The 25,480-nt window shown below is 43.1% G+C and overlaps 1 protein-coding gene across 2 annotated transcripts in view; it reads right to left on the bottom strand.

The window, feature by feature from the left end:
- Positions 1–1,638: 1,638 nt before the first annotated feature.
- Positions 1,639–25,480, bottom strand: part of PHB1 (prohibitin 1) — a 29,496-nt gene continuing 5,654 nt past the window's right edge. The window contains exons 1-7 of one of the 2 annotated variants that reach the window (XM_069237793.1): positions 20,112–20,131; positions 12,036–12,155; positions 11,183–11,344; positions 9,708–9,850; positions 9,245–9,361; positions 2,881–2,976; positions 1,639–2,428 (exon numbers count right to left, since the gene is read on the bottom strand). In XM_069237793.1, the coding sequence (XP_069093894.1) occupies positions 2,216–2,428; positions 2,881–2,976; positions 9,245–9,361; positions 9,708–9,850; positions 11,183–11,344; positions 12,036–12,123 (819 nt within the window). In that variant the 5' untranslated portion in view covers positions 12,124–12,155; positions 20,112–20,131 and the 3' untranslated portion in view covers positions 1,639–2,215. Of the gene's footprint in view, positions 2,429–2,880; positions 2,977–9,244; positions 9,362–9,707; positions 9,851–11,182; positions 11,345–12,035; positions 12,156–20,111; positions 20,132–25,480 lie in introns of those variants that run through there. The other variant, XM_069237792.1, reaches the window with a different exon arrangement.

Here is a 25,480-nt window from a genome sequence, read left to right on the forward strand (position 1 = left end):
CAAGTAGCTTGCCTACTACTACTACTACTAGCAATGCTATTTTCGGAGATCGCCGTTCTGAACAGGTCTATGTCTGGATAATTTGCTGAAGTCCTCATTCATGTTCTGAGAGCTCTACTTGATGCCAACTATGGTGTTCTGCCATCCTGTGGAGCATTAGATAGTGGACAGTGATGTTTAGTGGATTATTTTGCAAAAGGTTACACTGAAACTTATGGGACGCAGTAATGAAACCACCCAGTGGAACAAGACATGCACATCTGCAGCCTGAGACACTGCACACCAACACATCAGCAGGTTTTATCTATTTGAAAGCCTGATTGTTAGGCAAAGGCTTACTCCTCTACAGATTTCAATGAATAAGAACATAAGAGAATCCTTTGAATACTCGTGTGTTGAAGTATGTGGAGGAATTATTCCCGGAAAACAGGATTTAGCTCTGCTGCTGACGTTATTAATGCACTAAATGCTTTGCAAATACAGAAGGATCAATCCCAGGATAATGATTTGTTTTTGTTAAGTGGTAAAAATGCAGATCTTTCCTAATACAAGATGTATGAGGACTATTATTGTTTCCAGTTGCTTTCCGTACCGGTGTTCAAAAGAAATATCTAAAATTGAAGAGTTATCCTTCTCAAAACGTCGTGCGGCACAGCTACAGAGATCCTGCAGCCATCAGCACTATGGCATCAGAATGGGAGAAAGCTCCCGCTCTTCTATTCCTTCATCACAGCATTTTGAAAAACTCTTAAAACGAAGGTGCAATAATGACACCACACAAAAAAGTGAGTAGGAACCAGATGGATTTGGAACAAGTCAATGAAGAGCCAATTCAAACCACTAGCTATCTTGCATCCTCTGGAGGAGAGCTAGAAAGCGTGCTATCCGGCAAAAAAGAAACAGACAAAAACACACCCCAAAAACATTTTCAGACTCCATTCTGCTCCACTGGAATATTCCAATAGCTAATGACGCTTATGACCATATCATGAAGGCCAGCAGGTGATTCTAGAAGCAACAGACAGAGCAGATGCTGTATAAAATGTTGTGTACTCCTTAACCAGTGGAATCTGTGAGAAAGGTTGGAATGCCCTTTCTTATTAGTTTGGACTAATTCATATACCCCAGTTTTAGGCATTTTGGAATTGATGAATGATGCTAACTTAGGGTAGAAACTTTAGCAGAAGTCTATTTTTGGAGCCAGGTACATGAGTGCTAGGTTGTCCTCACAGAAAAGATTCAATACTCCAAAATTTGAAGATAGACATGATTGAAATTTACTTCTAGATCTTGTTCTTCATTAAATGAAAGTAAATCACATTGCCTTTTTCAACCAAGGCGTGTGAAACACACATGTATTCTGCCCTGGGCAAGACGTGCACTAACACACACACACATCCTGGGACTCCCCGACTGCAGTTTGATGTGCCAATTTTTTCACGTGCAAAATCATGCCAGTTAAGAAGCACAACTAGGAATTAGCCATATTTATGAAGCATACATTTTCAGTGAAAACAGGAGCACACATCCAGAACGAAAAAAAAAAAAATGCAGAAAAATAGACACGTTCAATCTCAACATCCTCAGACAGAGAAGCAAAGAGTGCGCTAATCAGAGACCACCAGCCAAGTGCAGGAATATACTTAAACAGGGCGTTCAAACTCCTTTTATTTGAAGTACATTGGTTGTATACAGATCACAGATTTTTAGGGTCGAACATTCCGAACAGAAAAAGGCAAAAATCGAGCCCTGGGCTGAAGGGGTTTTTATGCTGCTCGATCACGTCAACAGTCCCTGTCCCTCTAAGGCTGTTACACATTACATGGAATGAATAGAGCAGGCAAGTTCCACTTTCAACCGGCAGGAAAGACCACAGCAGGATGGCAGTTAGGTTTCTCTACACAGCCTGTGCACTCTATGTGGACAAACTCAGTCACAGACCCTCAGTTATATCCAGTTCACGCATGCACTGCATTGGCTACCAATCATGTTCTGTAATACACTCCTATCCCCTACGGTCCTCCGCGCCGTCTCAAGTGACATTCTTTACAAGACAGAGGGACTTGCTGTAGAAATCATTGCCATTCTGTGTTGGTCTTGTGTTGAGTGATGCCTTCGCATCAGCCGACCTGTTCTCTTTCTGAAATTACATTGAAGTGGGAAGGGCTGAGGCAGCAGGATACTATCACTGGTTGTGGTGGTGGGGCAGGTGGGGTCACTGCGGCAGCTGGAGCAGTGTCGTCTGGCCAGAGGGCAGATAGGTGATGTTGCGGGATCGGGAGAGCTGGTATGCTATATCCTCGGCTGCCTCAAGTTTGCGCAGCTCTATCAGACCGTCTCCGGCTGTTGTCAGGGTGTTGGCAATAAGCTCAGCTGCTTTGGAGTCGCCCTCTGCAGAAATGATGGCAGCTTTCTTCTGCTGCTCAGCCTGTGGGTGGAGGAATGTGAAAAAGTGAGATAAGAAGATAGCAAGCCAAGTCCTTATACTGATGGAGGTGGGGGAGATCTGAGTTTTTAGCACATTATTTAACACTAAAGACTTCCACATTACCCAATGAATATATTCCAAACATGCTCTCTAGCAACATTTCCTGTGGGAGGGGGATCCTGTTTCAAAGGGATGTTCTTGGCATGCTATGTTTGAACTCTCCTCCAACCGAGTCCAACGACTTACTTCATGAAGAGGAAGAGGGGTGCCTCAGAACACTTCCACTGCTCCCACACTAGACCTCTGGCGTAGCTACTCCCTCAATGAAACACTCAAACCTAACTCAGCATCCTGCTTCAGAAGCGTTCTACAAGCAACCTACAAACACCACAGATAAGTGCGCACACTCACGTCCCTGCAGCTCTACATAACGCGCGAGATCGTGGACTCACCTTCTCCACAACAAATCTGGCTCGCTCCGCTTCCTGCTGGGCCACCTGCTTTGCTTCTACAGCTTCGGTGAACTCTTTACCGAAGGTCAGATGCGTCTAGGGCAGAACAGATAGGTCAGAAACAGGGATGCAAACCGCACCGTTTACAAAGCTGGACCAGACAGAATATCTGGAAAAGAACGTAAAACTACAGAACATGCTCACATTTCGCAATCAGGGCACTTGAAAAACCAGTATAGTTCCTAATCTGGTCTTCCCCTCCCTTACATATAAATGGACAGTGTGAGCAACTAAATGCTGAAACTATAAGGTGTCAAACCACATCACTCACACTGCAGCCGACATTTAGTTTAGCATGTGCGTTTGTGACGATGCATCAAGAAGTCAAGCGAGTTTCCTGAAAACAAGGGTGTTGTGCGTGCGCTTGTGTGTGTTGGGGGAGGGGGAGGGTGTAGTTTGCCGCTCTTAGCAACCAATGCAGATGTTCACCTCACGAACTGCAAACATGCTGAGAATTACCAGTGCTGTGATCTAACACCATGCACAGCAGGCCGGCTCTCAAGTGCTCCCACTGTTTACCTTAACAGTATAGATGCCCTGCTGAGCGTGCCAGTGGTAACCCGGAACCAGAAGTAGCGGTTACCTACGCACTTTAGTGTTTGCATGAGAGTATGATCCATTAGCCCACTTCTAGCCCACCTCCAAATCAACATGCCTCCAATTACTCTTCACTGCTATTTATGTATAGATTCTACAGAACACAACCCTAACTACAAAGCACTAGATTGCTGGTCTGGGTTAGGGGGAAGAAGGCAGGTGTAATAAGGTGAAAATGCAGGCGGTGCAAGAAGGGCTGTCCAACATTTGGGGGTTACAAGTATGCGAGGCTCCCTCAGTCACAGGCTGTAAAGGCCGCCCAAGGGTCACTCACTAACCACTGGTAACATCCCCTTCTCTCTGGGATTTCCCATTCATCCGCAGGCACCAACACCTAACATTAGCGTACTTACCTTGCTGTGGCAATATGTGGGAAGCAGGTCTATATGCTACCTCAGGCTGCTGACAAACCAGATTTTACTGCAAAAACAGCAATGATGCTTGCAGATACGACAGTCATACTAACAGCATACAGAGGTAGTCCACAGGGGCCCCATCTGCCCAAATCGCATAAGGGCAATGTACCTTTCGCACGACTATCCTCAGTTGATTAAAACGTAGGGCACATAAAAAAAAAAAAAACAACAAGTGCAGCACCCAGCAGCTGTGCTGCTTTTCGAGCAATGAGCCCCATCAAAACATGCCACCCACGCTCTACTGAGAACATACTGGCAATGGATTGTTGAGCTCAGGTCAAGGTGCTGATATTAGACATGTTACCACTGTGACAGGGAGTGTCCCATGATGGACAAGGCAGAAGTCAAAATTCTAATTAAGGGATAACGGCATGAAAACACAAACCCCCGCTAAAGTTGCTAACCGAATGTAGGATCATGCTGCAAATATGGCTACAACCCGACACCTATTTTCTCTTTCTGCTGGTTGTTAAGAGGTTAAACAGAACTCTATGTTGGACATTTAACGCTATACTTCTAATATAGAGGAATACTTATTTAGGGACTAAGCATAAATGGTTTAAACATGCAGTGCGTTTTTCATCTTTACTCTAAAACCTGTGAGCACTGCAGGTCTTTCAAACAATATTACTTGCCCTTCTAACACACAGGTCTGTCATCTTTGCCTCGAGTGGTTAGAATATATAGTCACCGTTGCAGAAAACATACTGAAATAATGAGTGCTCTTAGACCAGAGCATGTTGTCTTAAGTACTGAGTTTTAAAACCAAAACTGCTAAAGCGATTCGTCCCAAGAATTTAAGACTGGCACTCCAAGGACAGGTAACAGTTTCCCACAAACAAGCAGGCCATTGCTGACACAGGAAGGAGAAAGGACTACATCGTAGCAGTAACAAAATGGTTACTTACCACTAGGAGTAGTTTTGCAGCTTTAAGAATTTTCTGGATTTACATGCTGTGCATTATTTCGCCATCTAGTGGTTGGGTCTGTAACCTTTGTTAGTCCTCTTTTTGTGTGTGTGCTGGGCGTTGTCTGTGGTCATTTGATGCTATGCCCATCTTCTTGTGACGTCAGGCGTGCACCTAGGAAGCCTCAGTGGTTGATTGTCATCTTCAGATTCTTTTTTTTTTTGGTGACCTCTGCCTTTGTAGGCTCCTTGATTATTTTAGGCATCACAGAGTATAACCCTCTTCGCAACCTCTCAATTTGATGGAAGGTAAAGGGTCGCATGTGAACCCAGAAAATTATTCAAAAGCTGCAAAACTACTCCTACTGGTAATTAACCATTTCGTTTTGAAGCATGACTCCTTTTCTGAATTCACACGCTGTGCACTGATTTTGGAGCTGTATTTTTATGTTTTTATAGGAGGTGGTGTTAAAATGAGGCGGAGTTTGGAATAGGTGTTTCAGCGCCCTCTTTACCACTCGTGACTTTGTTCATCAGGATCTCCACGCAATAGTGCTTTGTGAATGAACCAATGACTAGGTGGGGTGGCTGCCGCACATGTTGCTTATCACCATGTTTGCTAAGGTAGTCCCTTTCTTGTGGAATGAGCTCTAGCTCTTGCTTCCAAGTGCGCACCAGCTTCCTGGTAGCAGGGTTGAATTATTTGCACTATCATCTTGAGATGGTGCCCTTTGGTATAGGCAATCCTTTGCTTGAATTAGCAAAGGATATGAAGAACTGGATTCACTTTCTGATCTCTCGTTCTTAGGAGGTGGGACATCACTGTCCACAGATGTCCAGCATGAGTAGGGCTCTTTCAGCCTGTGTTTTTGGTTGATAAAAGAAAGCTTGGAGAAGAACCGTTTAATTTATTTAGACCTGGGATATAATAATTTTAGGAATGAAGTGCAGGTTTGTCCTCATGACAATCCTGTCCTTGTGTGTTTGTAGGTAGAATTCCTGATTGGTTAGCGCTTGCAGTTAGCTTACCCTAAGTTGTGATCTGTTCACAATTAGGCAACCTGGCTGTTTTTAAGGTCAGGAATCGCAGTTCTGCCTTGTGAGGCTGTTCTAAGGGTGCCTTCATTCATTATGTCAGTACCAGGTTAAGGTTCCACATTGGTGCTGGTGGAGACCTGGGCGGAGCTAGTCTCTTTGCCTCTTCTAGAAGCCTTTTGATCACTGGTGCAGTGAAGAAGCTTCTTCCTAGATATCCTCTTGTGTAGGTTCCTACTGCTGCTAAGTGTACCTTTAGTGAGGTGTAGGTTAGCTTGTCATCTAGCAGGTGTGTGAGGCATCGGACTACTGTAGTGTCTTCAGTTCTGAAGTGGAGTAGTTCTTTGTCCATGCACCACAGAACGTATCTGTCATTTTGCCAAAAAGTATCTTTTTGTACGGTCTTCTTGTCTATTTTATGATGTCCATTGGCTGTTTTGGGAGGTTCAAGTGGCCAAATTCTAAGTCCTCAGGAACCATGGCCCTAGAATCAAGGGGTTTACTTCCTCGTGGAGGACTCATCCCCCTTGCAAGGCAAGAAGGTTGTGCCTTCTCAGCAAATGTATAATGTTCCCCCGTTGCCATCTCCACCAGGTAGAGAAAAATGCTTCTCCTTCCCACTCAGGAGCAAGGAGGATTATCATCCTCATCATCCGCAACTGTTTGCATTTTGCTTATTACCAGGTCTTGAGGGGAACTGGTGTAAAAGCGTATGCATATCTATCTGGCCAGTCTATTCACAGGGCATTCCTTGGAGTGGTGGTCTGTGTGCCTGTACACAAAGTCTTGGCATTTTATGTTTCCTATTGTTGTGAAGAGGTCAATATCTGGTATGCTCTAATGTGTAAAGCGCTCTCGGAGCATGTGTCCATTTAGTTCCCATTCGTGAGATACTGAAGATGGTCTGCTTAGTCTGTCTGCCTTTCCGTTTTGTACATCTTGTAGGTGTATTGCTACTAAGGTTATTTTGATGGCCATGTCCATATTTCCTGGCTAGCTCAGACAGCATGTGTGAAGTTCTTCCTCCGTTTCTTCAGACAGAACACTGTGGTTGTGCTGTTTGCTTCTTTTTTGTACTTCTTTTCATTCACTTGTTTCTGAAAAGCCTTCAGGACCAGGAAGGCAGTTTTTAGTTCCAGGATATTTATCTGTTGATTGTTTCATGCACTCTACACAGTCCTCCGACTTTAGCTCTCCCACGTGCACTCCCTAGCCTGTGTGGGATGCGTTTGTGGCAACTGTCACAGTTGGAGTTGGTTGTGTGAAGGCCTGGTCCTCCATTATGTTGTTTTTATTCCACCACTTCATCTCTTCCTGCACTTTGTAGGACTCCCCATTGCCTGTGACCATTGATTGTGAATCCACTCTCATGAGGGGTCTCATGTGTAGTCTCGCTTGTGGTATGAGGATTCAGGAGGCCATTTTCCCCACAGTCCCCACTGTCCGAGATGGTCCCTTGTGGTAGCGCAGAGCTTGCTCAGTGATTGCTTGAACCCTTCTTGAGGGTAGGGAATGCTTTTGCCTCCACCGTGTTGATCCTTGCTCCTAGAAAGGTCTTTTCCCTTTCTGGCTTTGTGGATTATTTTTATAGGTAGATTGTGAAATTTATCTTGTGGAGCGTGAGGATGACAGTTCTGATGATGTTCTTGCATTGGTGGGAAGGAGTTCGCTTTTACCAGCTAGTTCCCCCAGGTTTGGGAATACGTGGATCCTCTTCCTTCTTAGGTAGGCTGCCACTGTGGCCAGGCATTTTGGGAATACCCTTGATGCTGACTTGATCCCCAAAGTGAGCACCTTCCAGTGGCAATGATTTTGGTTAATGACAAACTACAGGTATTTATTTTGCTTGTGGTTGACAGGGATGCGTAGGTAGGCTTATGTAGTCCTTTTCCAGCAGCTGCGGGATCACCTCTTGTAGGGTGCACAACTTGAATGTGTATTTATGAATTTGTTCAAGAACAGGAGTTCCAGAATTAGTCTGAACGATTTGTGTGGCTTTAGAACAAGGAAGTATGTTGAGTAGCTCCCTTGGTAGACTTCTGCTGATGGCACTCTCTCTAGTGCCGGTTTTTCCAATAGGTCCTGCACCTCACGTTCTAGACAGTGTCTATCTTTGTCTGTGTGTTGGTCAATACTGAGAAAGCACTTGTCTGATATGACCCTCCTCCACTCTTGTAGGAAGGTCTTTATTCTGTCACCTCCCCCAAACCTCCACGAGTGCTGTGTGGTGGGGCAGCAGGCATTTGGTGTCATTTGGCTGAGGAGCTGGCTTCTCTGGGAAGCAGTCCTCTTTCTCTTGCTCTGCCAAGAAAGAGCTGTTGGTGTCCTGTATGCGACTGCCACTGTTGGTGGTTGTCTAGTGTCGTACCCTGAAGCTTCCCCTTCTGGCTGTCCTTCTCATGGGGGGGGGGGGGGGGGTTTGCCCCTCTACTTGGAAAGCCTTGAAAGTGATATGAAGGCGGATTACAGCATGTGTTGGGATTGGCGATGGTCTTGCCTTCTTCCACAAGGGTGGCTGCCTGCTTTTGGAACTGGTCTGGGTGGTGCTTCATGAGTTTGCCCATATCTCCTCCTCCCTCCCCCCAGTGCTGATGGGCATACCAGTTTAGGAGGGTGTTGGAGTTGAGTGCCTGCTCATCTCTCTGGTGCTTGTCCTACCATCTTTCCCCCACCTTTTGCTATCTTTCTCTGTTGTAGGGCCGGGGATGCTGGCTCTCTGGTGTCCTTGTGTCTGGCTACCGGGCTCTTTGTGTTTCAAATTTCCTTTGGTCGTCAAACTTTCGGCGTGGAGCGGACTTATGTCTTTTGTTCGATTTCCCCCTGCTTTCCCCCCGGTAACAGATCATTTTCGGGGTTCTCCCACCTTGTGCTTCTTTGAGGGACCCTGTGGCATCTCAACGACCTCTCACTCAACGGCAGACCTTTCAGCCTAAACTCCTTCAGTGGCCCTATTGTCCTCTTTGCACCAGTAACCGGGTCCGGGTTCGTCGGTCTCTCTCTCTCTCTCTCTCCTTTTCTTCTGTGCCCACGAAACTGACTGATGCTACCTGACCCAACAGCGGATGGTAACCACGCACAGAAGATTCTGGGGTGCACACCTCTGATGTCACAAAAGAGTGGGCTAACACCAAGTGTCCATTAAAGGCACCCAGAAAAAAGAAAAAAAAAAGTTCTAAAGGTTTCTGGACTGCTAGATGGCGGAATAATGCACAGCATGTGAATCTAAAAAAAGAAGATTCATGCTGCAAAACATCTGATTAGAGCAGCGGTGTACCTAAAGTTGTCAAAAACTCTGCACTGGACAAGAGACCGCATGATAAGAGTGCAGGAAAATAATATTTGTCTTTACCAGTGACACATCATCAAGGATCAGTCCAAAAGTTGAGGCTCGTTCAGTCAGATCTTCGCTGACCTGTCTGGAGACCAACTCTCTCTGCGTAATGAGTTCTCCTGCATCAAAGCGAGCCTAGAACCAAAGAATAGAAACAGTGAGTATCAGGGAAGTGAGCCATCTGCATTTTTTGGGAAGGTAAGGAGCTAAAGGACAGGAATAAGGTAGAACTGTTAAGAAAAAAACCTATGCAAAAGTGAACAAACATGGCAAAGTAGAAGACTGGGCAAAGAAAAAAATAAAAAAATAAAAAATAAAAAAATAAAATAAATGGAGAAAGAACAAGAGGAACCATGCAGCAAACAGATGTCCTGTATACGGAGGTACAACAGGCAACGTCAATGTAAATTAATGTGTGCTGATGTATGTAAGAGACATAGCTAACAAAAAATCAAGTAAAAAATTGGATAGCTTTGCTTACAACAACAGCCTTCAGGATTTCTGTAGTGATGGAAGGAAGTACTCTCTCATCGTAGTCTTCTCCAATGCTGGTAAATATCCGTGGAAGTTGGTTGGCTACTGGTCTGAACAGGATACGTAATGTGATGTTCACATTCTGTAAATCTGAATAGAGAAATCAAAGTAAGGAAAAGAGAAGCTCGAATACTTACATTTGCCATATGTCCACGATTACAAACAAAAAGTCATGGACAGATGACCAATGAAGATACAGTAGTTGGAATCAGGCCATGCTATCAGCTGAGGGAGCATATTTAGCACATAAATTAAGATGAATGCCACACAACAGTGGCAGACAACAGAAATGAAAAACAAGCCTAAGGATAATGCAAGGACATTTAAGATAGCTGTAGGATGCAAGCATGTTCAGGACTGTTAAAAAGCATTCGATTCTGCAGCTACGGCTATTTATACGTATATGTGAATTTGCTGTACTTGCCACATCATTTACTGCATCATCTGCACACTTAAACGAAAATGTTCAATTCAAATTTCAGCACATGTAGTGCAATGCTGTGGCACAGAATTTACGAAAGATAACTGGTCTCCTTGAAGATGCCAACTGAGTTATTAAATGAGGAGTTATTGTTCGCGAGATAGCGAAATAATCCTCATTTGATGGAGTGAGAAAAGGCTTTTTGTCTTCAGTGTAACAAAACATTAAGATCTTATATGTATTGGGACAGGGTGGGCAGAATCAGTCCACTGTCACCACTGATTTTATTTCACTTTTGATTACAAATTTAATTTCACATCAAACATGTTCTCACAGAGGAAGTTATTTCAACAGGGCGCTCAGACTTTAGAAGAGACTGCAGCATCTCTTTTAATGGCCCCTTTTCTTAAATACTAAAGTACCTCCAAGTAGGACACACAAAATAAAAATGAAATATACCATTCAGTTCTGCAAATACGTTTTTAGGTCTCACCTCGTCAGTTGTCAAAAGAAGAGACATCTTAGAGCAAGCCCATTGATTACCTTTCTCGTCACTCACTGCCTGTCTTATTCAATGGTCTTCCTTTTGATTCCCGTGTCTCTCTCTGGTGCATTGTTCCCTTGCCATTGTTTTGCTTGGATGGCCTGTATGATGCCATTGCTCACATTCAGGGAACAAGTTTTGTCATTTTCTTTTCGCATTCCATGCGAGTGCATGCGTTTCCTAGATCTGTCACTGACTACAGCCCTCCAAATACCCACCTTCTGAGCGCTCCATGTTGCTCCCTCATCCCACACACTTAGCTTATCCATTCTTTTCCCACCCGTTCTCGGATTTTGTACATTTTTTGCACAAGTTAGTCCTCTAGTGCTGCACCATTTCAGTGGCCTTAACCCAAGTTCATATGACAGTGCACGCAGATAAAGTTGTAGAAACAAAAACGAACGAAAGAAAAAAATAGAAAAGGTAAAAATGCATTCAGCCTCAGTCATCTGCTCACCTTTGCTGCCGGTGATAACTGGAATGTTGCGTGGTCGTGACCGACAGTCAAAAATGATAGGTTTCTGCACCCAGGGGATGAGGAAGTGTGTTCCTTCTCCAACCACTACATCCTGAACACCACGAAATCGATCAAAGATAACTGCTCTGTGCCCAGCATCCACTGTAAGGGAAAACAAAATCTGTGTCAGATTAAACGAAGAACCACCACAGGTAAACAAAAGAGACTGGTCTGAGTATAGGCTGCGTGAGTATGTTGGGGGAAACAAGGGTTACAGAAAGGCAGGCTATAAAACAATGCTGTGAGGAGGTAACACCACTTCAGGATGGGGCAAGTGTTCCCACACAAGTAATTCCTCTACACATCAAATTGAAAGAAGTACTTTAATATGCTATGCATGCTCGTAGTGATATGTATGCATTATACCCTTACTGCATCAACTATTGTGCTCAAAGGATTCAAACTTGTTTTTATCTAAAAAAAAAAAAAATAGATCTAAACCAACCAACCAACCAACCAGTTTGTGAATGCCACAGTTTTTAAAGTAAACCTTTTATTATTAACAACCTCAATAAAGTTTCTTTTCAAAGCCCAGTCCAGATTGTTTCTCCCACTCCTGAAAATAGAGCCATCCAAACTATTATCATCGTCAGGGGGGGTCAGGCAGTTGCAGCCCCCAAAATACATCTGCAAACACAAAATCCAGGTTATGCCTGATCAGTGGTATTTAAAACATTTCAATCTAGCCTATCCAAAAACACCTACGTGAAAACAGAACACAAATCAATCTACTAGAACTCAACTCCACTCCAATTTCTCACATCATTTGGCCAACAGGTTTTATACTTCTTACCGTTATAAAGAGCAGAGTTAACCACTCCTCCAGCGACAGCCAGTCCCAGGCCTAACTTGCCAATGGTCTCAAATAACTTAGCAGCCATATTTAATCTTATGTTTGCTCCTTCTGTTTAACCTGCAGAAACAAATTATGTTATTTTGGAAACGCAACCCAATAAAATCAAACAAATAACGGGAAAAAAGGGGAAAAAAAAACAATAAGAAAAGGGATTGCAGAACTTCACGGAATATAAACAAAGGAATAATATATCAATATATGACAAAATAATGTCCACAAAAATGCATGTTCAATTTACAACAAAATCCTTCAACCATCCGGGCAACTCTCTTCATCTTCGTACAACTGGACTCAGCACCATTAGACACCTGTCCTAGCATTGTTGTTCAAATTTACCACAGGACCATTCTTCACCATTATCTTCAGAAATCACAACTAATGTGCCTAGAGTGTTGCATTTCTTTTAATGTGTATGTTGATGGTCTCCCCACAATATCGACTCAGTCTTCCAACCATATGGAACTCGTCACACTTCACATCGTCCACACTACCTTTCTCACTCTGTTCATTGGAACATAAGGCAATACGACGCATGAGGTTCCATACCTTTCCACTTTGCAGTCTCACTACATTCTGTAACGTTTCCCTTACTTATTCTGGTTTTAAAAAAAGCTGACTTTCTCCCTTTATCACCCTGTAAGTTTTTTATTTTTTATTTTACTTGCACCCAGTCACCCACTTATCTGAATGGGTTTAACTCCATGTACCGCATCATAAAGACTTACATTTATCTTTCTTGTATCCTATCTAATCTCCTCTTTACACGGTCCAGAGACTATTGTTCAACTTCACAATCATGCAGCCATGCTGGACTGAATTTGCACCTAGGTTTCCTTCCTCGCATTGCTCCAAATGGACTCAATCATGTAGCATCATTCTCAGTCACCCTAGACGCCCATACAGCCTTCTGACCAGCAGCATGCCAATTGTAATGTTTCCTCATTGCACTCTGAATAACTCCCTTTAACACTTTGCTAAATATTTACACATTGCTATTCTCACTTGGATTGTAAAGGGATGCAGTCCTATGCATCACACCTACTCTTTCAAAATATGACTTTGCAGCATTTGTAACGAACTGCACACCATTATCATTCATTAACAGTGCAGGAACTCTAGGACTGATGTAGTGTCAACTATCTCTACTATATCTGCCCCAGGCCACTTAGAAAAAAGATCCATTAAAACAATTATGTACTCTTGGAAATCCCTTATAGGACCCAACAAGTCCATGGCTACTCATCCCCAAGGTTGTTTTGGGACTAAATGTTAATTCATGGGCAGTCAAAGTGCGCAAGAAGACAAAAATCTCTCAGGTCCTGGAAAATCTCTCTACTACCTTGTCAACTCCAGGCCACCAGAATAATTCTTTGACAACAGATTTTGTCCTTACAATACCAAAGTGCCCCTCATGACAGTTCAAAAATCACTTAATGTAGTACACAAGAAGGAATAATTGTACTTCCTCTCAAAATCAAATCTCTATCAACAGACAGCTCTGATCAAACATCCCAAAAATGTTTACATTCCTCTGACAACTGATCCTTCTTTGGCCAACCCATATATATATATATATTTTTCAAAACTGACTGCAACACCACATTTGCATTCTGTTTCTTCTCCCAAATCTTCTTGTTGATAGCCGGATTGCCACAGTTGTGAATTAGTGTAACCTTAAAGTCATTCCATGGGTCCTCCTCACATTCTTCTAACAGACAAGGCATCTGGATAAATATTCTGTGACTACATTATGTAAAAAAAACTGAAACATACACCATCTAGTAAATATAGTCCTTCATCCTCATAGATGACCTTGCAATCCTGGCAGACGCTACCACACTTCCTTCTGAAGAACATAATTACAGCAAGGGTTTATGATCACACTGAACAGCAACAACCATTTTACACCACACAAACAAAAAAGTTCTAAACCCCATGCAAGTGACTCATCCTTTATAATGGGATATTTCTCTTCAGCTGGTGACAAGGATCTGGACGCAAATAAAACAATACTCTATCTTTAGCATCCTTTTGTGATAATACTGCTCCTAACCCACGGTTGCTTGCTTCAGTAGTTGGAAAAAAAATCTGATTCAGGGTCAAAACTACTTAATTCAGGGCTTGAAAAATCATATAAATGTTACTAGACTTGCATCTATATCTACTCGACCAAACTAATGTATCTGAGCCATAAACGGGTCTAAAATTGTGGGATCCTAGGCAAATAGTTTAGAGTTACCTTTTTCTTCATTCTAACATATGATTGCACCTTCATATATGTGAGCTCAGCATTTCTGCAGTACAAAAAAGCCTCTTGTTTGATTAAGTAGATCAAAGTTTGCTGCATGCATCACAAGAATCTAGCCCACATACCCATGACATCTGACCCACATAACCTAGGACTGCTTTCAGTTTACTAACAACATTGCCATCAGGGCAGGAGTGTCTCTCAGTTTGTTTAAACAATCAATTTAAATAAATATATTACTTAACTATGATGCGGTAACATATTGTCATCTACACACAGTAACTTTCCAAGAAACGTCTAAAAACCTCTCCACTAACTTGCAGCTTTACTGATATAACAATATAGTGTCTTAACAATCTTTGAAAATTGGGTTTCAGGAAACATATCCTTTGCACATCAACATGTAAAGTATTCTGATTTGTTTTCATCCTATTAAAATATTTTTTTCATCACACAGAAATATTACAAAGGGGCTTTCACAACTACTGAAATATTTTGAAATGTTTGCTCAGTTGACTTAGTCATTTAAATGTGTGTTAGGAAAAACCTAAAACCCTATATCTTTGTATTTTAAACTCTAAACAGCAGGTCACATGGTTCAGCTTACAAAGTCCTGGAACTCTGCAGTCAGAAGGAAAACTAATTGCAAGACAAACTGACTTTTGACCTCCGTCTGTAAACACAGAGCAAATGTGACACAAGAATAAGACTTAAAGGCATCTTTTATTGCCCCTCCACTTTTCAAATGAACAGAACACCTGTTCAGTGTCAACTCACCAGAAAGGATGAGTAAGAATTAAAAATAGCTCGACCTGATCAAATAAGACTCACCAATGGGAGTGGTCAGTAGATTTTTTGAGCCCTTTAATTTAGTTACCTTACCATTGTTGATCCTATTAAATTCAGACTCATACTGGGAATCCCACACATATTTCACTTTGTTTTTTTTTTTTTGTTTTTTTTTTAGTAGCTGTCTTATGTTGTAAACCTTGTCTGAAAAATTTGGGATGAACTTCATGAAATACTCTGCTGTTCACAAAAATGACCTCACTTCACCCCTGTTTGTAAGTGCTGGTACATCAGTAATAGCACTTATCGAAGACTACTTTGGTTTTACCCCCTCCTCACTAATTACATGTGCCAAATAATTCCCTTCTACAAACTTGCATTTATTCGGCTCAACAGTCTGACCTTTGCTTTCTAGTACATCCAACACTCTCTGCAATTTTCGATCATGTTATTCTTAGTTTTTTCCAGAACACTAAAATATCGACTTGGAAAACATAATTTCTTTTTCTTTTCCAAACAACTTGTGCATCAATCGCTGCAGCTGATGAAAACCCAAATGGCATTCTTTTAAACTGAAAACAGCCAAAAAGGTGTTATGAACTCCGTGAGTTTTCTAGACTGTGGTGTAAGAAGAATTTGATGGTAAGCCGCTGATTGGTCTATAGTTGAAAACCAGGTAGCACCTTTCAAACATGACACCATTTTAGTGATTTTAGGTAGGGGAAAACGATCAATAACAATGTTATTGTTCAGCTGTCTCAAGTTTACACAAAGACTAATATTTCCATTGCTACACCATGCAACAACCACCAGGGAAATCCAATGGGAGCTCTCTATAGGCTGAATGACATCCATTTGGATAAACTTGCCTAATTCCTTCGAAACTTTGGGGGTTATTCCAACTTTGGAGGAGGTGGTAATCCGTCCCAAATGTGACGGATTTACCACCAGCCGTATTACGAGTTCCATAGGATATAATGGACTCGTAATACGGCTGGTGGTATATCCGTCACTTTACCGTCACTTTTGGGACGGATTACCACTTCCTCCAAAGTTGAAATAACCCCCTTTGTCTCTTACCATTAATGGTACTGCCCTTAACATATGCACTTTAGGAATAGCATTGCCCTGGATTACAATGTCATGTTAAATTGCCTCCAATTTCCTCAAGTGTTTACTGAAAACCTTTGGAAAAAAAAATGTCCATTTCAATACCTACTGAATTTCTTTCACCCACCACGAGTACTTTTTCTTCACTGCTCGGATCCAAGACAAATATACAAGTTCCCTTGAACCTGCCCATCCTAGGACCAAAGGTCACCTTTTTGCCGTATATTTTACCCCTAGTGTAACTGTCTTTGAAGGAAAAGGATAACCATTTGAAACCCAGCATGCAGATCTTTTCATCAGTGTAGCTCTCTGGATTAATATCACGAGTTTACAAATGATTACCAATCTTTCCCACAAACTTATTTCTCCATCCATCCTTGTCTAGAATAGTAAAAAGTGATCCTGAGCCTGCAGAAATCCTAATGGGCACACCTCCAATTATTTAGCACTCCAGTTTGCCTCTAGTACTATTCACACTTATGTTAAGTACAAACTTGTCGTATAAACTCATAACACGGTGCAACTTCACACTATCTTCTTCTGTATCACTACCACTGTAGCTTTTGCATTCGTATAAACATTTAACAGTTCTTTTAGCATACACTCCCAAAATGGCCAATAATGTCACAATTGCTACATTTCTGCTTCAGAGCAGGGCATGTTTTAGAATACGTTAAATGTTCTTTATTGTCACAGCGATAACATCTGTGTGTAAGTTTTGCAAGGCTGGATGTCTCACTAGTGCTCACATACTGCTGAGAAATGCTGATGTCCGAGATTGGCTATCTCCCTGCTGCATTGCAGTGCTTGCCAAGTCTTGTGTTTGCGGACTCCAGTGATGGTCCTCTGTGGCCAATAATGGTTGGCATGGATGTAAGTAAGCTTGTAGCTGGTGACTGCCGACAATAGAGATAACGGTGGCCGCTCATTCAAACAATTCCCTGCTGCAAAGTTTAGTTTCCACAGGTTAAATCTTTACAAGTTACCGTCTTTTCTGCTCCCTGGTGTGTAGTAGGTACAGTACAATGAATTCAGAGGAACAACTGAATGATAACTCCAACGCAGTCTCCACTCAGCAATAAATCACAAAATAGATTACGATGCAGGAGTGCTATTAAGGTCTGAATCAGCTCGTCGCCAATTTGTTGTGCGTGTATCTTCCCACACACAATGATGAAACTGTAGCCGGAAGCGTATATTAGTTTCTTTAACGGTAAAGCTTCAAGGTACAGGAAACAGGTCTGCCTTGCCCCTCTGCCACAGCAACTGTCCAACAGAATATTCAACAGTGGAACCCCTCATATCATATTGCAAACTAGGTCGCTGCATATTATGAAAGTAAACAATCACAATAATTCCATGACTGAAGTATTTACCACATTTATGGATTTTCTGCATTTGTCAAATAATACGCAGATTGAAATAAAAATATTTCCATCTCAAATCAATATAAATAATGCTGAGACTATGCAGCATAATTTGCATTTGTGCTGCATAATTTAGATTAAATTGCCATATTATGATTAAATGCATATTTCCACAGGTCTATATAACCATGAGAGGAACAGGGACATTATATGGTCCAGTGCACAGCCTCAATAATAATAATAATAATAATAATACAAATCAAAAAGATACACTGTTCCACAAGAAAAGACAAAAGTCCACTAGGCACTTCTAAAAGTAGAAGCAAGAGCCCTCACACGTCCACTGGATGTCATGCTTCATCATAGGGCTTGCTCCTCGGACTGGCGATGCAGTGTCTGGAGGACCCAGCAAGGGGGCTCTCTACCAGAGATCTTAACTGGTATCTTTCCCAGGGGCCAAAATATCCAAATCACTTGCACCCTACTGCTCACATCTAACTCACTGGCCTTTGTACTTCCACCTTGCCTTCAATGCAGCATTGCTATGCTATGTATTTGATCGACTCACTCTCAAACCATATCAGCAGCAAAGACCCTTTTTTTGGACAACTTCTGACCCCCAATACTACTTAAACACGGTGTGCAACACCACATGACACTCTGCCTTCTCCTACCGAATGACTTCTCTGACGACCTGGTCAGCGTCTGCTCGCTCCCCTCTGCGCAACTCCACCTGTTGCTGCTGCTAGCAAACTGAGAGCCTGCCTGACTCAGTCGACCTCCACCCACAGACACCCACCTGCGCCTCATCCCTATTTTGGGGGGGGGGGGTTGTTATGTGTGTGTGTCTTTGCTCTGTCATCTTTCTTTTTCCTGTCTTTTTTCTTTAGGCTTGGCTTTTCTCCTCTTTTATTGAAGCACCTTTTCTCCTCTTTTCTTAGTGCCTTTCCCTCTACCCGGCACTCTGTTCCCTGCTGCCCCGCCCCCCACCTCCCTGTGAAGTGTTTTCCCACCCTCCTGCCTCCCAGCAGACCGGACCCCCCTGCCTTCCCCTTCTTAATAGCCACTGAGCTCAGCGGGCACACCAAAGGAAAGCACATCTGTGTCTAGCGCCACAAACCCTGGTCAACCGACCATCCACCTCTACAATGTGGTGACCCTCCATGTGCCGTACACAGGACGCTCTACCGCCTGTCATCTTGCATCACCCAGAGACACCCATGGACCGTTCTCCTGCTTCTACTGCCACCACACCCTCACTCTACACCAAATGCTGGACCCTCCCACCACTGGGCCATCAAACACCCACCGGAAGCACCTCAAATGCATCCTCCTCAACATATGCTCTCTAAACTACAGCACATCCAAAATGCCTCCGACAGACTCATCCTGGACACCCACTACCACAAACATCACCAGACACCTAATAGACCTCCGCTGGCTTCCCGTCAAGAAAAAGATCAACTCCAAACTCCTTGTCCATGCATACAAAGCTCTCCATGACCAAGGACCCACCTACTTCAATCACTGAATCACCTTCTACACCCCCACCAGACCTCTCCACTCAACAGGCACTAGCCACGAACCCCGCATACTGAAGACCTCAGCTGGAGCCAGATCCTTCCTACCTCGCAGCTAAGAGCTGGGACACATTGCTTCTTCATCTCAGGCAGTCCCCATTGTTGGGTCAATTCAGGAAGGACTTTAAGGCCTGGCTCTTCGACTGAAGCACAGAGGACAAACCCCCTCAGCACCCGAGACCCTTACGGTTTAAGTAGTTGCACTCTATAAGCTATGACTGATTGATGTACACTAAGCAAAGAAGATACTACTTTACACTCAAACTACTCGTTTCTCACAATCAGTGCGAATTCTTACACATCATTACAACCTAAACCGTGACCATATTTCTCCCACTGTAAACAAAAAGGAGGGAACTGGGAGATTGATGGTCCAGTGCACAGTCTCCCATATACAGTAGTAAGAAAAGAAGGGTGCACTGTTCCAAAATAAATGGGACTATTTTCTACAGGAGCGAGAACCCTCAAGCATCACATTGGATGTAAAATTTCATCATTGGGAAAGCTCCTCGTTAGGCCGGTGCTGCAATGCCTAACGGGCTCCACTGAGGGGGCTCTTAACCGTATGTGCTCTACTAATAGTTAGAGGTAAGTAAGGGTATCAGTGATTTACCCATGTGATGTAGGAGAGAAAAACAGAAATAAAATTGGTTATCCATCTACGTTCACTAATCATGGTTTTAATCAATACTCTTGTGATGGAGACCAAAGTTAAAAACAGGAGGGGAGTAAGACTGAGTTGTAATGCTCATCTACTCGCACACAAAATATAAGTTTGAGGAAAAACCCAAAAGTGGCTTCTCAAAAAAGGGTCTACATGTTTCGCGTCTGGTGGTCCATATGGATCCCTCGACGCTTCATCAGGACCATAGAAAAACTTCTCCAAAAAATCAAAAATCCAAATAGGAGCAAAACTTACAGTCACTTACTGTGAAGTTGTTTATGTCAGTCAAAGTCGCCCTAGAAAATAAATAAAGCGGCCATTAGTTACACACGTACGTAATAGGTTAAGTACATCATGTGCAAGACGAATATAATCATCTAAAATGAAAAACATTTCTTAAGGCTTACCATCCCCGGTCTGTGGATAGAGCCCCATGGGAATCAAATATCAGTAACCGGAACAAACAATCTGAATGTCGTAATAATGTAAAAGAAAAAAATATCAAGAGTAATACCATAGACAATCAGGAATAAAATGAAACAGTTGTCTAAAATGTAGGTATTAATGTAAAGTCAAAGTGGAAAGAAATATATGTAAGTTAAGTATTATTCAATCCGATGGCACAGTAACATCTAGTATCACCCGTGTAGTCCAAAAAATAAATTAAACGGATCGCGGTCAGAGAACTCAACCCTCTCCACCGTCAGGACCGTGTGGACATATCGCGGGGATTTTTGTTGGGGCAGCAGTAAAGGTATAAGCAATAAGAAGTACTTACTTCTGTCACCGGTGTGTAGGGCATATAGCACCTACCCTCCTGATAACGTCCCCGTACCGACAAAAAACGTGTGTCTCCGTGGTCCTCAAATACGTAATGAGGACCCGGAAGTGTAGTCAAATGTGCGCGCATCTCGCGCTGTCTATTCGGTGGTCATGGAAACCAGAAGTCGAAGACGGACTGTCGCACCGTTGACTATGAGCGCGTCTCGCGCTGTTAGGTAGTAGTAGGAGCAAAAAAAAAAAAAACAGAAGTCAAAGAAGGACTTGTGCTCCGTCGCCATTTTAAGAGGAAAACAACCGAGTTCGTAACTATTGAGTCCGGCAAAGTGAAAACTTGTAAAACCCTTTCTCATAAAAGGTTGTGGAAGACTCCAAAATTATGAGTTGCTAATGCCAGAATCATAAATAGGAGGGCAGTGAAAATAAAATTATCAAAACCTCGGTAGGCAAACAAAGTTGTTAAAATAATATGAAGGAGTCACAAAACTATAGAAATTTCATCATAATGGAGAGATAAAAAAAGTATATTAAAGTCATGGAGTCGCTAATAAACAGATTATGTCATGATAAAAATTACACAAAAGGTCAGTGTGTTCGATTTATCAGGGAATGTCGATAGCTAGAGTAAAGACTTAGTTTATCTCAGGGTGAGTGAGGACCATGGAATTTCATCATTAAGTCCCCGGGTTGAGGTACCCAGCCGGAAAACCCAACGTTGTTCAATTCTAAAGAGACTGTGTAATGTTGGGTTTGACTCTTGGTGCTTCTAGAATAACCCACCGTAACTCATCTGGAGTATGAGGGAAGTCAATAAAATGGGCACTAAGTTTGGTAGTGATTCTACGGCATCTTATATTGCTCCTGTGTTCATTGATACGTATCTTCACAGGGCGTGTGGTCATCCCTATGTAACGTAGTCCACAGGGGCACGTGATCATGTAAATGCAATTCTTTGAATTGCAGTTAGTATGTTTTTTTAAAACCCATCTCCCAAAGGGGGCTAGGTCCAATGACCTTGTTTGATCAGTCAGTGCGCATACATTGCAATTACCGCACGGGTAGTGACCCTCGACTGGGGGAAGGTCCCATAATGTTCTTTGGGTGGAGGTGTTGTGCAATACACGTGGACGTGTATGGACCACTAGGTCCTTGATATTGGAAGTCCGTCTGAAAGCGAATAGAGGTTTTAAAACAGTCTCTCTTTAGAATTGAACAACGTTGGGTTTTCCGGCTGGGTACCTCAACCCGGGGACTTAATGATGAAATTCCATGGTCCTCACTCACCCTGAGATAAACTAAGTCTTTACTCTAGCTATCGACATTCCCTGATAAAATCGAACACACTGACCTTTTGTGTAATTTTTATCATGACATAATCTGTTTATTAGCGACTCCATGACTTTAATATACTTTTTTTATCTCTCCATTATGATGAAATTTCTATAGTTTTGTGACTCCTTCATATTATTTTAACAACTTTGTTTGCCTACCGAGGTTTTGATAATTTTATTTTCACTGCCCTCCTATTTATGATTCTGGCATTAGCAACTCATAATTTTGGAGTCTTCCACAACCTTTTATGAGAAAGGGTTTTACAAGTTTTCACTTTGCCGGACTCGATAGTTACGAACTCGGTTGTTTTCCTCTTAAAATGGCGACGGAGCACAAGTCCTTCTTCGACTTCTGTTTTTTTTTTGCTCCTACCACTACCTAACAGATAGCGCGAGATGCGCTCATAGTCAACGGTGCGACAGTCCGTCTTCGACTTCTGGTTTCCATGACCACCGAATAGACAGCGCGAGATGCGCGCACATTTGACTACACTTCCGGGTCCTCATTACGTATTTGAGGACCACGGAGACACACGTTTTTTGTCGGTACGGGGACGTTATCAGGAGGGTAGGTGCTATATGCCCTACACACCGGTGACAGAAGTAAGTACTTCTTATTGCTTATACCTTTACTGCTGCCCCAACAAAAATCCCCGCGATATGTCCACACGATCCTGACGGTGGAGAGGGTTGAGTTCTCCTTCTCTGACCGCGATCGGTTTAATTTATTTTTTGGACTACACGGGTGATACTAGATGTTACTGTGCCATCGGATTGAATTATACTTAACTTACATATCTTTCTTTCCACTTTGACTTTACATTAATACCTACATTTTAGACAACTGTTTCATTTTATTCCTGATTGTCTATGGTATTACTCTTGATATTTTTTTCTTTTACATTATTACGACATTCAGATTGTTTGTTCCGGTTACTGATATTTGATTCCCATGGGGCTCTATCCACAGACCGGGGATGGTAAGCCTTAAGAAATGTTTTTCTTTTTAGATGATTATATTCGTCTTGCACATGATGTACTTAACCTATTACGTACGTGTGTAACTAATGGCCACTTTATTCTCTACATGCTGTTGCTTTATTTATTTTCTAGGGCGACTTTGACTGACATAAACAACTTCACAGTAAGTGACTGTAAGTTTTGCTCCTATTTGGATTTTTGATTTTTTGGAGAAGTTTTTCTATGGTCCTGATGAAGCGTCGAGGGATCCATATGGACCACCAGACGCGAAACATGTAGACCCTTTTTTGAGAAGCCACTTTTGGGTTTTTCCTCAAACTTATATTTTGTGTGCGAGTAGATGAGCATTACAACTCAGTCTTACTCCCCTCCTGTTTTTAACTTTGGTCTCCATCACAAGAGTATTGATTAAAACCATGATTAGTGAACGTAGATGGATAACCAATTTTATTTCTGTTTTCTCTCCTACATCACTTGGGTAATCACTGATACCCTTACTTACCTCTAACTATTAGTAGAGCACATACGGTTAAGAGCCCCCTCAGTGGAGCACCGTTAGGCATTGCAGCACCGGCCTAACGAGGAGCTTTCCCAATGATGAAATTTTACATCCAATGTGATGCTTGAGGGTTCTTGCTCCTGTAGAAAATAGTCCCATTTATTTTGGAACAGTGCACCCTTCTTTTCTTACTACCATATTTCTCCCACAACATCAATCATCTTGCTTGAACAGAGAAGTTCAAAAGAGCAAAAACCATCTCTGCACTCTCACTGACTATGCTTCTCTTACTCCCACAGAAACCTGAAAGAATCGTAAATGCAGGAATTAGATTTTCTACTCTATCTGAAACCAATATACCAACATGTTCCTGAACACACCAAGTAGAAACTAAATTACATCCAAATACAAACCACATCCATATTGCACATACTTCACCATCATAGTTCTAGCGAGATAGCAAAGGGACTACATTACCAAAGTGAGGCAACGTACCAAAGACTCATACGCCACTGCAAGAGCCCATACGTCTGTGTGTGATTCACACACACACACTGCCCGAGTTGCTAAATACTTTGTGTCAGAAATGAAATAAAATCTCATGAAATAGGCTAACCTTACCAAGACATGTTGCCTGCAGCAAGCACCTGTATACCCACTCAGGTAAAAAGCTGCGCTATGCAAAATAACACCTGAAGACATGCTACATTAAGATAACTACTGTATCATACCGAATTATACTATCAAATCGTATCCTCCTCCAGAAGATACAGTATCTCACAATACGTCTTTCAGGTATGGACCGCCTAACAACTTTTCTGACCAGATCACACCAATAAACCACATCATCAAAACCTCATCTACTCGCATGCATAGGAGATATTCCAAAATCTTCAAAGTCATACAACACAGACATCAACTTCAGGTCTGAGAAAGATTGCAAGTTCTGATTCCCCCAGCACCTCCGATGGACAACCAATAACACACTATGAAGGATAAAAAAAAAAAAAAACACAACATCGTACATATGACAGCTACTCTCAATCAATTATATTTATACAGCGCGCTACTCACCCGTGAGGGTCTCAAGGTGTTTGGGGGGGGGGGGGGGGGGGGGGGTGTCACTGCTGCTTGAAGAGCCAGGTCTTGAGCCGCCTCCGGAATGCGAGGTAGTCCTGAGGTGGGCGGGGAGGGAATTCCACGTCTTCGCTGCCAGGTAGAAGGATTTGCCACCTGCAGTGGTTCGGCAGATGCGAGGGACGGCGGCGAGAGCGAGGCTGGTGGATCGAAGTTGACGGGTGGGCGTGTAGAAGGTGAGGCGACGGTTGAGGTATTCGGGCCCTTGTTGTGGAGGGCTTTGTGTGTGTCGGTGAGGAGCCAGTGCAGGTGTCTCAGGTGGGCAGAGATGTGGCTGTGGCGGGGTACGTCGAGGATGAGGCGTGCCGAGGCGTTTTGTATTCGCTGAAGACGTTTCTGAAGTTTTGTGGTGATTCCTGCGTATAGGGTGTTTCCGTAGTCCAGGCGGCTTGTGACGAGGGCGTGGGTCACAGTTTTTCTGGTGTCGGCGGGGATCCAGCGGAAGATCTTACGGAGCATGCAGAGTGTGAGGAAGCAAGAAGACGAGACGGCGTTGACTTACTTGGTCATGGTGAGAAGGGGGTCCAGGATGAATCCGAGGTTGCGTGCGTGGTCTGAGGGGGGTCGGTGCAGTGCCCAGGGCCGTGGGCCACCAGGAATCGTCCCAGGCGGACGGGGAGTTTCCGAGGACGAGGATTTCTGTCTTGTCTGAGTTCAGCTTCAGGCGGCTGAGTTTCATCCATTCTGCGACATCTTTCATTCCATCCTGCAGGTTGGTTTGGGCGGTGGCTGGGTCTTTGGTGAGGGTGATTATCAGCGGGGTGTCGTCGGCGTAGGAGATGATGTTGAGGTTGTGTTTGCGTGCGATGTCGGCGACGGGGCTCATGTAGACATTGAAGAGAGTAGGGCTGAGCGAGGAGCCCTGTGGGACGCCACAGATGATCTCGGTGGGATCC

The sequence above is a fragment of the Pleurodeles waltl genome, chromosome 6 (genome assembly GCF_031143425.1).
Source record: "Pleurodeles waltl isolate 20211129_DDA chromosome 6, aPleWal1.hap1.20221129, whole genome shotgun sequence".
Lineage (NCBI taxonomy): Eukaryota > Metazoa > Chordata > Amphibia > Caudata > Salamandridae > Pleurodeles > Pleurodeles waltl.